The following is a 14266-nucleotide window of genomic DNA, read 5'->3' as shown; positions in this document are numbered from 1 at the left end:
TTAGAAAGCAAGTTGTAAATGTTTTGATTTCCCTCTGTATTTTCCCCCTTTTTTCTCTCTTCTCCTTTTTGTGAGCAGAAAAGTAGAAAACAAGTTGTCAATTTTGTTTTTGTACTCATTTCCCCGTCTTTTTCTGATTTGATAGTTTCTCGTCCGAAGAGGGATCACCATCGAAGCGGTCATGGGTACGAGAGTTCATCGACCACCATGAGCAGCGACATTGAGTCCACAAGTTATTTCGATTCCACGGATGACGATAGCAGGTACGAACTTAGAGTCATTTCAGAGGCACTTTTTGTTTCTCATTGAAAGGCAGTGGACACTATTGATAATTACTCAAAATATTTGTTAGCATAAAAACTAACTTGGTAACGAGCAATGGAGAGCTGTTGATAGTATAAAACATTGTGAGCATTGGCTCCCTCTCTGAAGTAACGCAGTTTTAAAGAAAGAACCATTTTCCACAAATTTGATTTTGAGACCTCAGAATTAGATTTTGAAGTCTTGAAATCAAGTGCACAACTTCGTGTGACGAGGTTATTTTTTCTTCCACTATTATCTCGCAACTTCGACAACCAATTGATTTCACTTTTTCACAGGTTTGATATTTTGTGCACATGTTGAGATACACCAAGTGAGAAGACTGGTCTTTGACAATTACCAAAGGTGTCCAGTGTCTTGAGCTTGCCTGTGAAAATAGAGTGAAAAGGTCGGGTCATAAGGGAGGGATCAAGAAGGAGGTACATGTAAACTAGAAACCTTGCCTGGGGAATGTCAACATTACAAGGCCCAAGATGAGCTGAGATATCGGCCCTTGATGACCATCTGTGGGAAATAAGAGACAGGTCAGATGGTGGTGGTGACCTCTGGGTCGTGACCTCTGGGTCGTGTGGGGTTGTACATGTACAGTGTGTGTGTCTTGTCTGTTTCACCAGAGAGAAACGGCTAGTGTCAATTCAATTCGAGAATACATTTATTTCCATACTCTCATAAAAGAACAACAGTTACATGTATTACGGAGTAAAGCAAAACATTTCTTTAAGTAAGAGTAAACATGAATAAATAAATAGAGTACAGGGCCGTTTCGGTAAGCATAAGCTTGTAAAAAACAGCCAGACAGACAAGAAAACGAGACAACAAGACAAACAGACAGACAGACAGACAGACAGACAGACAGACAAAAAGAACAGATGAACATAATACATGATACGCCGAATTTGTAATAGAAACGACAAGATGGCAGAACAGTTTAAGCTGAAAATAAATAAATAAGACAAGTAACGAAGAGATGGATGTGGCTACATGTAATGTCCGGAATTACTGTTTGTTCCCTGAATGTTCCAAAGGTGCAGCTTTTTTTTTATTCCAGGGATGATCTTATGTTACTGAAGTCATAAAGCAAACAGAATGAACGGAAAGTTAAACATGTATCATGGTATGATGAAATGTGATAGGGCGGATTAGACCTCCTACTTTATGTTCCAGCAAACAGCGATAATCAAATACTCATATGGACTCATCTAGAGTTACATATCAAGAGCTTAAATTTGATGGGCAAATTGACAGTAAGCCTTGATTGCTAATCCAGATATTATAGTCTTTCAAAAAAAAAAAAAAAAATTTAAAGGGAATCTACGTACATGACCGTCATGGTTCTTTCCTGGGTTTCTTTCCCAAACTGGGCAGCCTTTTTAAATTCACCTTATTTTTGACTGCGTGAGGGCGCTCTCAATCATCACTTCCGGGGGTATATTCATTCATAACCAAAACAGTTATTAAAGGCAGTGGACACTATTGGTAATTGTCAAAGACTAGCCTTCACAGTTGGTGTATCTCAACAAATGCATAAAATAACTAACCTGTGAAAGTTTGAGCTCAATCGGTCACTGCGAGATAATAATGAAAGAAAAAAACACCCTTGTCACATGAAGTTGTGTGCGTTTAGATGGTTGATTTCGAGACCTCAAGTTCTAAATCTGAGGTCTCGAAATCAAATTCGTGGAAAATTACTTCTTTCTCGAAAACTATGGCACTTCAGAGGGAGCGGTTTCTCACAATGTTTTATACCATCAACCTCTCCCCATTACTCGTCACCAAGAAAGGTTTTATGCTAATAATTATTTTGAGTAACTACCAATAGTGTCCACTGCCTTTAAAGACTGGAACACATTCCCACAACAGACATCATATGCATGCAGTACGGACAATAAGACTTTTAAAGGAGCCATTATGATCCACCTACAAAGCAACTTAAAACTATGGCGAAACAAGAAAGACAACGCCAATCTGTGCAGGACAAAAAGTGTCAAAAATAGTATCTAGAGCGCCCTCACACGGTCAAAAGTATGGCGCATTAAGTTGATATTGGTTAGTTTGTTTGTACATGTAAAAGTCTACATTTATGTAGGATTAAACAATTTGAACAGTTCTAAAAACCAAAGGTATTTTTTGCCTATTGATAATTACTCAAAATAATTATCATCATAAAACCTTTCTTGATTACAAGTAATGGGGAGAGGTTGATAGTATAAAACATTGTGAGAAACAGCTCCCTCTTAAGTGACATAGTTTTCGAGAAAGAAGCTTTTTCCACAAATTTGATTTCGAGACCTCAAGTTTAGAATTTGAGGTCTCGAAATCAAGCATCAGAAAGCACACAACTTCGTGTGACAAGGGTGCTTTAGGGTGTTTTTCTTTTATTAATATCTCGCAACTTCGACGACCGAATGAGCTCAAATTTGTACAGCTTTGTTATTTTATGCATATGTTGAGATACACTAACTGTGAAGACGCATCTTTGACAATTACCAATAAACAAATTTGAAATAAACATTTTGACAACAATGTATCTTTGAATGAAAGATTTATACTTGCCTTGTAAAAGCTTTCTCAGCATTTTTATATTCCCAATTTAATTGTCTTCATGCTCTGCAGTGTTCGTGACATTTATTACTGTAAGAGATGTTTGAATCACAATATTTTTGTTATTATTCTTTAATTGAATCTCGGAGAATACGAAAGATAAAAAGATTGCGGAAGAGAAATTTGTCCACAGAGAAATTACGTGCGTCTGACCGACTCAAATGAATTTGTTTATAAAAGGATTTTACTTTGACGGAAACTCTGAGGATTCAGTATGAATGGAATCAGGTCAAACCTTGTGTTCATGACCTGATTGAAAAAGGAATTTATAAAATTATGGACGGACAGTTCAGTGTAGAAAGGCACACTGCAGTTAAGTTAACTACAATTTTAGATGGAGGGAAATAGTTTGAAAAATATTGAATTTGTTGGCCAGGGGATGGTGTGTTGTAATACTGTATTAATGTTATATTACAAAATCGCTTAAGAATGTATTTGTAGAGTGTTGGGGTAAGATTTAAAGAGGGGACAAATTCAGTTTTGTGATACACTTTTTACAATCTTTTTTTGAGAAATTGCCCACCATCACATCCCCTCTGGACAGCCACTTCATGATGAGGGCTATCACTTAAAGGAACACGTTGCCTTGGATCGGTCGAGTTGGTCTATAAAAGGCATTTGTAACCGTTTGTTATAAAATGTAAATGGTTAGAAAGATGTTGTAAAAGTAGAATACAATGATCTACACAAATATGCCTCGAAATTGCGTGGTTTTCCTTTTTACCTCGTCGACAAACACGGTCGGCCATTTATGGGAGTCAAATTAAAAGGAAACCACGCAATTTCGAGGCTAATTTGTGTGGATCATTATATTCTACTTTTAAATTATCTATCTAACCATTTGCATTTACATGTAATAACAAATGGTTTCAAACGCTTTTCAACAACCAACTCGTCCGATCCAAGGCGATGTGTTCCTTTAAATCATTTTCAATAGAGGCACACTGCCGCCTACATTGTCCTCACGGGGCAGAAGCAGGGTTGCCCCCTTTACAGTCCATGTGGATGTAGGCTTGGGTATCATCAATCCCAAGCCTGATGTGTCACTCAATTCCCAATACATGTGCCTGTGGATTTATTTTAAATTACCACTGTTTAACTTAAGTGGACCTGTTACCCCAAATAATACAAAATCAACCACTTCCTGAACTGGATTTTGAAGGATTTGGTGAAGGTAAGGGCTATTAAAATGTACAAGAACGTTTGTTTCATTGCATTTCAATATCTGAAACTATTTCATGTTTGAAATTTGTTCTCCTATGCAGATTTAGTAGTGCAACAGAGCGAAGCAGCTCTTCAAGGTTAATGCGAAATAAACACAGGAAACGGAGGCGGAGACCGCGCATGCCTCAAGTCCAGCGTGTAAGTTGTCATCAATATTTTAAAAAGTTTTTATTTTTTTTATTTTTTTTTTACTAACCTTTAATGGCTTGCAAAAATGTCTATGACTTGCATATGAAGAAAAGGGGGGGGGGGGGGTGGAGAAAGAAAACAAATTATAAATGAGAAAAGTTGTTGATCATAATTCTGCCTTCTTTTCAAAGTTTTCCTTAAAACATGCTTTTTAATGCATGAGAATAATCATAATATACAAAATCAGAGTTCAGCATTATTTGTTTTAATTTTCCTACTAAATGCTTCTTATTTTATGCGTTTTTCCTTTGGTTTGATATTCACAGTATATTTTTTAATAATCTATTCGTGTTCATCATATTTTGAATGTAAACAGTCTTTCAGCTGGTAGGCTGCGATGAGCATTTCTGGAATGAACCATCACACCTGTTCCCACAATGATTGTTTTGCTGTTTGGTTTAACTTGCATTTGTCTCTTCGTTTATTTGTTTCTCTGTTTCATCACAAACCGCTGTGGTCTTGATAAAATGGCGGTATATAAAACGTTTTTGTATGTATGTAATTAATGATTGAAATAAAGGTAATTAATGATTGAAATAAATGTAATTAATGAGAATATTTTTGTCAATTTTTTTTTGCAGGCCTCTTCTTTTAGTAGTATAACAGACTCAACCATGTCACTCAACATTATCACTGTCACCTTAAACTTGGGTAAGTTCACTCCAAACTTAAAGGGAAGGTACACGTTCGGTAATTACTCTAAAACAAATATTAATTTAAAAACTGACTTGGTAACGAGAATTGGAAGACTCCCTCTGAAGTAACGTAGTAATTGAGAAAGAGGTAATTTCTCACTAAAATAATAAAAGACTTCTAGCTAGACGTCTTTTATTCTTATCTGAAAGCACACAAATTCGTCTAACAAGGGTGTTTTCTACTTTCATCATTTTCTCGCAACTTCGACGACCGATTGAGCCCAAATTTTCACAGGCTTGTTATTTTATGGTTATGATGGGATACGCCAAGTGAGAAGACTGGTCTTTGACATTTACCAAACATGTACCTTTCCTTTAATCGTTATAAAAAAAAAATTCTTGCTGAATATTTTGAAGCAAAAGCCTCACCGAAACCGTTTCATGTTTAACTGTTGCCGAAAGGCGTGTGTCTACTGATATTTTATGTGACGTATTTTTCCCTTTCTTGCAGACAAAATCAATTTCTTGGGTATCAGCATTGTTGGACAGAGCAACAAGGGAGGAGACGGTGGCATCTACGTAGGCTCCATTATGAAAGGGTAAGAGAAACAAATAGCTTTGTTTGTTTGTTACATGTAAGATGATCTTTTTGTCAAGGGAACTCGGCAAACTCCCACTAAGAGGATATAGATGCCTTGCTAATGAGTTCATAATATTTTTTGTTTTACAGGGGAGCGGTAGCAGCAGATGGAAGAATTGAACCTGGAGACATGATTCTGCAGGTAAGTTAATAGTCCTCCCTCCCTCTGCAAACACTTTTAAACGTAGGTTCAGACATGTAGATCGGTAAATAGTCTACAAATTGATGACCATATTAGAGTTTGAAAAGCACCACAGTTTTATTTTGTAAAGGGGATCCTCTTTAATAACTTTTTACCCCAAGATATTTATTAGTGTTCCTTTTATTAACTTGGCCAAAGTTTTCAACCATTCTTGTTCCTTTAATGTTTGTTTTCTTCAGGTGAACGAAGTCAGTTTTGAGAACATGAGTAATGATGATGCAGTCAGGGTATTAAGAGAAGCCGTGCACCAACCAGGGTAAGTCTTGGTACCAGACTTTACATCTGTATTGCCCATTCTTTGTCTTCTCTCAATTGGGTTCTCGGCTAATTAATAATAGGATTAATTTCGCTTTTCTGAGAATCATTGGCTTTGCAACCAGAATTATTTATTAAAACAGCCACCAGGAGCGTAACAAAAATTCACGTTTTCGGGAATGACATGAAGGCCTTTTGACTGCGTTTTCTTTAAGTTTTCAATGTAACTTTGTAATCAGTTGTTATTTTGTCAAATTTTTGACATTGGTTTTTAAATTGTTTTCTTCTTTCCTCAGGCCAATCAAGCTTGTCGTTGCCAAATGTTGGGATCCGTCACCTAAAGGATACTTCACCATCCCAAGAAGTGAGTGTCAATCCTAGACATTTGTTTTAAATCTTCCCACCTTTGATTTTGCTGAGCAAATTTCTTTGCTAAGCAAGAAATGAGTGGGATACCTGTTGCAGGATTGTAAACAAATATATGCTATTTGGACTTAGGCTTTCTTTTCGCCCCGATTGGAAGGTAGTATTTCCCCCCCCCCCCCCTTTTTAAATTTTGGTAGGCAAGTTTGCTCCAAACAAGGCTAAAGGCCAATCTTGTTAAGGGGGCTCGACAAGAAAACGTTTTATATGAAAATATCTCAAGGAAGCTGCAGGTAGGAATCGATATTCCACTTTAAACAGTCTAGATTGTTGGATGGAGGGAAAAATGCACCAGGCAAGGAGTTTCAAAGAGATGTAGAAAGCTGTTGGAATGGCTCTTTGTTCTACATCTCAGCAAAGCAAGAGTGTATGGGTGAGAAGAAGGAGAAAGCCTGGTTTCATACTCAAACATTCTTATACTATACACGTGTAGGAGGAACCAGGTCAGACACACTGGTGGCACAGTTGACAGTTTCCATGAAAATATAGATTTCTAAACTTGTCTAATTTCTGCCGTTGTTTCTTTATTGTTCCAGGTGAGCCTGTCCGACCTATTGACCCCAGTGCTTGGGTCGCCCACACCAACGCTATGAAAGTAGCTGCCTATCACGGTCAAGCGGGAGCCGTCAGTCCATCCATGACCTCTATGACCTCTGGGAGTTCATCCCTAACAAGCTCTATACCAGAATCAGAGAGTAAGTTCATTTTTCAGAGGAAAAAGTTAGGGAGGTAGTGCATTGTGCTCTACCAGCTATGCTCCTAGTGGATGATATCCAACCAGGCTGCTATAGTGGATACCCATGCCTTCATCCTTACGGACTGTGAAGGGGGTAACCCTGTTTCAGCCCAAATTATAAAAATCTGTAATTTTTGTGTAGCTTGACCTTTGAAATGTAATAATCTTTTAGCAACTTCATGCTGGATGGTGTCTTATCCCCCAAACTTTTCTGAGCTGGTTAATGGTGAACGTTTATAACCGCCTAAAATAAATTTGGAGTGCCCTCTTTTGCAGTTGACCTTCTGACATGTGTGTTCTATTTTGTAGAGTGCGTCTTTGTTTGTTTTAGATGATCTTCCTGTCAAGGGAACTCGTCAAATTCCTATAATGGGATATAAATGCCTAGCTGGCAGCAGCCAATCTCTCTCATACAAACATTGGTTCAACATCTACATGTTTGATAATGGATTGCAAAAATCAAGAAATTGTTATTCTGTCACTAAAACAACAATACTTATAATAGTCATTGTGAAATCAGCGGTAAGCTTTGTGGGATTCAACCTCATTCTTGTGATTGCAGTCTAACCACTCGACCACAGCGATACTGTGCTGCCTGTTAAGTAATTCTGATCTACATTAAACCTTTTTTTTTTTCCAGGAATGGAAGATTTCGGACCACTGTCGATTCATTCTGACATGACGATCATCGTACGAGCCATGGGGTCCCCAGACTCTGGCCTGGACATCAGAGACCGGATGTGGCTCAAAATCACCATTCCAAATGCTTTCCTAGGTAAGGGCTAAGCGTCATTGTTGGCACTGGTTAATCATAACACACTACAATGTACTGGCCTAATCCAAAACTTCCAACTCCCTGATTCAGCAGACAGTTTCCTGAAAATAAACCAATCCTTCCAAATGCTTTCCTAGGTAAGTGCTAAGCGTCATTGTTGGAAGTGCAACTGAATACTGCAATGGACTTAAATAGATTCATGAGGAAATGCTGTAGTCATCTTCATTCTCCTATCTAGAGCAAGCTAGTCGAAATATTGATACGATTTTAAGAATTGACTCTGCAGTAGTGCAGTTAATAATGATCCCATAAGCTAAAGTAGTAGTCCCAGCAGATGTTCTACCTTCCACCCAGGTAGTAGTAAACACGATTGTTCTTTTGAGAACTGACATGACTCTTGAACAATCCGATAAATCTTCTCCGCGGTAGTAGAATTATATAGCAAGACAGTTCTCTAAAGAACAAACTCTACCTGGCAAGTGGATACACACATGGTGTTACCGCAAACCAAATATATATTACCCTCAAGGGGCCAATTTCATAGAGCAGCTTAAGCAACAAATGTGCTTAAGCACGAAAATAGCTCGCTTATTTTATACATATTACTGGCCAAAATTTCATGCCAAATACATTGCTTGTGACTGGTATTTAGCTGTTGTTTACTTAGCATAAGAATTGAGTGGAGTCTTGGCCGGTAATCTGATTTTACTAAGCAAGGATTTTTTTGCTTAAGCAAAATGTTGTGCTTAAACAGCTCCATGAAATTGGGCCCAGGGAGCTGAGATGGTTTAAGGAATGAATTAAGGCCCAGTGACCAGGGGTAATAATGTGAAGCGCTTTGGGACGCCCCCCGGGTGTGAAAAGCGCTATAGAAAAACGGGTTATTATTATTATTATTATTATTATTATTATGGTTCTTAATATTATTATTTACCCTGTACTTTGTAGGTTCAGACGTAGTGGAGTGGCTTCACACCCACATCGATGGTTTCATGGACAGACGAGACGCTCGGAAGTACGCCTGTAATCTCCTCAAAGCCGGCTACATCAGACACACAGTCAACAAAATCACCTTCTCAGAACAGTGCTATTACATCTTTGGCGATTTATGTGGAAGTAAGTATTGACTTTTCTGCGACATTTATCTAGCTTTATTTTTCAGACATTGTAAGTAAATTTTGGACGTTGCACATTTAAAGGCAGTGGACACTGTTGGCAATTACTCAAAATAATTATTAGCATAAAAACTTACTTGGTAACGAGTAACCGGGAGAGGGGAGAGGTTGATAGTATAAAACATTGTGAGAAACGGCTCCCTCTGAAGTGGCGTAGTTTTCGAGAAAGAAGTAATTTTCCACACATTTTATTTCGAGACCTCAAGTTTAGAATTTGAGGTCTTGAAATCAAGCATCTGAAAGCACACAACTTTGTGTTCCAGGGTGTTTTTTCTTTCATTATTATCTCGCAACTTCGATGACCAGTTGAGCTCAATTTTTCACAGGTTTGTTATTTTATGTATATGTTGAGAGACACCAAGTGAGAAGACTGGTCTTTGACAATTACCAAAAGTGTCCAGTGTCTTTAAAAAAAAAGTTTGAGAAGAGATCGTCTAACATCACAAGGCTGCAGGGCCACTTGAAGGTGAGGGCCACACTTAACTGATATTGGCCATGACCTTAATCAACTGTCACCAGGGGCACTTTGCCACCTACTCCTGGGGCTTAAACAGGGTTACCGTAAGGATGTAGGCATGGATATCATCTACTAGGAGCGTAGCAGAATGCCCTCCCTTTCCAACTTTTCACAAAGAATTATGGTTATTGTGCTCCTTGCTCTAGAGCACAAATGCCATGACTTGGATGCGAACCATTGTGGCCTTGTCTTAAAAAATACACATGTGGCCCTCACAGTCTGTGGCCTTCTTTCAAGTTTTTTCTAACAACATGACTTGAATATTTAGTCTAACCTCTCTGCTCATTTTTTTTTGTTCCAGATATGTCGGCCTTGTCACTTGGGGACGATGCTTCTGAAGTGGATCAGGACACCCTGGCGCCCCTCCCACAACACTGGATGCCCCCTAGTCAGATACCCCAGAATATACCCTCGGCCCCGCCTCTTCCATACCAACCGATAGGTTACGCCCCGTTTGACACAGCTAGTTACACCAGCTTTGGAAATGGTAGCGTTGGAAGTGCTGGCAGCGGAGGTTAGTCAACGTTCTTTCTTTTCATTATTCTTGGATTAGGTATAGAGGTTATAAATGGCCTTTCTTTTATACTCCCATTCGTTTATATTTTTATATAAAAAAAACCCCAGTAAATTAAGGAAAAACTGTCATTGAACTTGTTTTTTTTTGTTTAATAGATCATTGTTATTAATTATTCATCAATAATTAATTTCTATACCTTCCGCCCGTAGAAGTAGTTAAAAGCAGGACAGTTCTTTTCAGAACTGAGAAGTCTCCCAAACATCCGATAAATCTACTCCGCGGTAGTAGAATAAAGAAAGACAGTTCTCTAAGAACAAACTCTACCTGGCAAGTAGATACACACATGGTGTTACTTCTAACCAAATATATAATTATTCATCACTTACTATTCATTAGTCATCACTTATTATTCAATATTCGTCACTTATTATTCATTAAACACTTAGGAAGTAGTGGTTCGGGTCACAGCCAAGAACACAAAGATCGGAAAGGCCGCAGCAAAGGAAGCTCTGGCAGTGAATCTGACGCAACCTCCATCATCAGTCGCTCAACAAGAGGAGAAATGGTCATCCGCGCTGACGGATCACTACGCGGTGAAACGCCCCCAATGTCTGTGAACTCAATGCCCATGGGCAGTGCCATCCCCCCTGTGGGCCAAATGACTGGTATCGGACCAGCTGCCCCTATTCAACCCTTAATGCCCCCGGGCGTGGTGGGTATGGGCCCGGGCATGGTGCCGGGCATGGTGCCGGGCATGTCACCGAGCATGGCGCCCCCTCCTCCACCGATGGGATTCGCCGTTGGGCAGCACGCCGTACCGATGCCAAGACAACTCGGCACGATGCCTGAAGACATGTCAGGCAGCCGGCAGTCCTTCCGGATGGCAATGGGTAACCCTTGTGAATTCTTTGTGGATGTTATGTAGACGGGCGGGGTGGGAATTTTTACGGTGAATGGGGCTGCGTGGTGTTTTGTGGTGTATATGTCCTGTGTGAGTGTGTCAGTTGTGCTGCCTTGTATGTTAACCTGCATCATATCCTCACCACTTTGTCGCATTTCATTGCACATCTTCTTTTTCTTTCGTTCGTTGGTTGTCAATTTCTTAGCAGAAAACAACTACTCCTCCCCAATTGTTTTTATTTTTGATTTTATTTTACCAAAATTGTTGGGTCAGTTGAATTGAGTTTGCGGATTTGTGATTGTATAGAAACCAGTTATATTTGGCTGATCTGATAGTGTACTACATGTATGTTTTCGGTGAACAGTTTAAAACAATTTTTTTTCATTTACTTTGAAACAAATTATTTTGTCATTTGGATTTTCTTTTTATGATGTTGACTTATTAATTTGATTATTTTATATAGTTGTTTTTATTTGGGGGCTGTTTTTGTTATCAAAGTTGTTTGGTGCTCAGCCAGTTTATGTTTTCTGCTAAGCTAACAATAACGCTGCTAAGCAGCTCTTTATCATTGGACCCCGTGGTCTGTTGGTCTCATTCCTTTGTCTTCTTTCTTCTTCATCTCAATCCAGGGCTCGCGCAAGCCAGCGAGATCGCTAGAATGTAGCCCTGAGTTGCCTGGGGAGGTCCACAAGGTAAAACTGCGGTCACGCCCTCTCCGAACGGATATTATTTTTTTTGTCATGTTACAAAAACTTCTTGCTGCAGTAGACGCTTAGATTCGGCTGGCAAATGCAAAACTTTCTAAATACCTGATTCTGAAACCTTCACCCGTTTTGATTTGGAATTCAGCTCATTATTACGAGTCTAAAAAACATTCCATCTAAAATTTCCATCCGAAAAAGAAAAAAAAAATCACAAAAAAAAGTTTTTGCCAAAAGTTTTTTTGACTTCTGCAGCCCTGTCTTCTGACTTTTTCTCTTTCTTGAGTGTCGTCGTCAGACTTGTGACTTTGTTGTCAAATGTTGTCAGTGGCCAGTTTTAACTGTTTGTGCTCTCCTCGTCTTTTCCTTTCAAATCTGTTTCCATTTTGTTCTGCATATGTATGATGTCATTGTTTGTCGTGATAAATTTGAGCTGTAGAGGGTACTTTGTAAAGTCATGTGGTCCTTGCCTGCTGAATATTTCAGCAATCGAGGGTTGTCCCCGCTTAGACCGCTAGCTTATCGGGCAGAAATGCGCAAAATGTGTGTCGATACGCCAAACAAAATACAGAAAATACTTAAACTGCAAATCTTGTTGGTTAGGGAATATATCTGTGTGCACACTTTACATTATCAGATGGAACTTAAATTTCTTTCTTATGGCAGCCATTTTGTTATCAAAATGGTAGCTGCAGTAACGGCGGCCATTTTGATTCTTACTTGACTGTTATAGCGACCATAAAGTGCAGCTGTTTTTGGTAATACAATCGGTTGTCAAATGAAGCCTTTAGCCGTTTTTAATTGCCTCAATAATGGCTCCTTTAATCATAACACTTTGGTTTTCTCATATTAAACACCTATCGACTGAGTAATCATCTTTATTTTTTAAAGGTGCACACTCTAATTATATGCTACGCATTTATGCAAACTGATTAAACCTCTGTTCTGATTTTTTAACAAATTATGATAAAATCATGTAATTATAATTGAACCGCTGTTGCATTTATTGGTTGCTCTTTTGGCAAACTAGTGGTTGTCATTTTCATTAATTAATGTAGTAAGATGTTTGAATAATTAATCGTCTGTATAAAGACTAAACAAATAATCAACTTTATACTACATGTTTATTCGATTTTAAAGATGGCAACAACAAAAACCTGTAAATGTTTAAAATCTGTACTCAACTTTAGAATCACAGTAGAGGAACTGATGATGTGTCTATTTGACCTTTTTATTGTTTAATTTTTTTCTGTAATTATGTGGAATCAGTATTTTGTAATTATTTAAAGCGCATTGTATTTCACGAAAAAAGCATGGGTAGTTGGAAGTCACCCACCTAACACAGTGAATTCTCACCTGGTTTCTTACGTAGTCGTAAACGCTAGTTTCATTCGTATAATTTTTTTAATCCCAACCTCGGTGAAATGATCAAATTCTGCTGTGATTGTCGCTAGGCTAACCAATCGAAGCTAGCAGAAGCTTCATGCAGCATCGAGCCCACCAGGGCCAAAATTTCCAGTAAGCGCAATACATTTGTTTAGCAGAAATGGGGCCCGATTTCAAATAGCTATTTAAGCACAAGTAGCTAAGAGTAACAATGCTTAGTATGATAAAGTAACTGGACAAACTACCATTTCACATGGACCGTTTGTGAATGGTATCCTGCTCTTTTTTGCTTATCGAGAAATTATTAAGCAATGTTCTCTGCTTAAGCAGCTCTATGAAATAGGTCAGCAGCCAATTTGCCTTGTCTTTCACACTGTTGGCCTACAACTGGGGTCGATTTCACAAAGAGTTAGGACTAGTCCTAACTTAGGACTAGTCCAAGGAGACATACAAATTGCATGGATAGTCCTAAGTTAGGACGAGTAACTGGTCCTAACTCGAGATAAGACTAGTCCTAACTCTTTGTGAAATCCACCCCTGGTGCCCTACAACATAAGCGTATCTTTGAAATTTGTGCCAGTTTTTGTAAAGATTGTTGCAACTTGGTGTCTCGACAAGAGGTCATTACACCTATCAGAGTTCAATTGCTCATTTTATAATTGGATGGTTCGAATTTTCAGATTTTGTTTCTCCTCAGCAAATCACCAGTGTAGGGGGTTGGGGTTAGACTAAGGGTAAATAACAACAAATAATGCACATAAAAAGCAAAAATTGGAAGATGTTTTTTTCTCTCCAAAAATCAGTACTTGATAGTTAAATTCTTATTGCTTTACATTTTGGAGAATTTTCAGTTGCAGTTTTCTGCTCCCTGTTTTAAACCTGTTAATGTTTCGTTGCGTTGAAAAACAAGTTTTGTGTTCACTCTCTTGAAGAAGTTCATTTTCATACATTTTAGCTTAGTTTTGAACCAACTTCATGGCTCTGCTTACCACCAAATTTGTCACACGTTTGCAATAACCATTCTTCGCTTACAGGGCAAGCACCTCTGCAATTATCTGTGTAAACGAA

At 38.5% G+C, this 14266-nt stretch overlaps 1 protein-coding gene across 2 annotated transcripts in view; it reads left to right on the top strand.

Annotated features, from left to right (window-relative positions):
- Window positions 1-12314, top strand: part of LOC117302203 (segment polarity protein dishevelled homolog DVL-3-like) — a 54142-nt gene extending 41828 nt beyond the window's left edge. Inside the window, exons 6-18 of one of the 2 annotated variants that reach the window (XM_033786020.1) lie at window positions 146-263; window positions 4188-4284; window positions 4917-4986; window positions 5482-5569; window positions 5701-5752; window positions 5992-6068; window positions 6364-6431; window positions 7027-7185; window positions 7867-8001; window positions 8950-9117; window positions 9995-10207; window positions 10657-11100; window positions 11741-12314. In XM_033786020.1, the coding sequence (XP_033641911.1) occupies window positions 146-263; window positions 4188-4284; window positions 4917-4986; window positions 5482-5569; window positions 5701-5752; window positions 5992-6068; window positions 6364-6431; window positions 7027-7185; window positions 7867-8001; window positions 8950-9117; window positions 9995-10207; window positions 10657-11100; window positions 11741-11775 (1724 nt within the window). In that variant the 3' untranslated portion in view covers window positions 11776-12314. Of the gene's footprint in view, window positions 1-145; window positions 264-4187; window positions 4285-4916; window positions 4987-5481; window positions 5570-5700; window positions 5753-5991; window positions 6069-6363; window positions 6432-7026; window positions 7186-7866; window positions 8002-8949; window positions 9118-9994; window positions 10208-10656 lie in introns of both variants that reach the window. The other variant, XM_033786021.1, reaches the window with a different exon arrangement.
- Window positions 12315-14266: the final 1952 nt, after the last annotated feature.

This window comes from Asterias rubens, chromosome 18 (genome assembly GCF_902459465.1).
Source record: "Asterias rubens chromosome 18, eAstRub1.3, whole genome shotgun sequence".
In the NCBI taxonomy this organism is placed as follows: Eukaryota; Metazoa; Echinodermata; class Asteroidea; order Forcipulatida; family Asteriidae; genus Asterias; species Asterias rubens.
The sequence above is the reverse complement of the archived record's forward strand: the minus strand, read 5'-3'. Positions and strand labels throughout refer to the sequence as shown.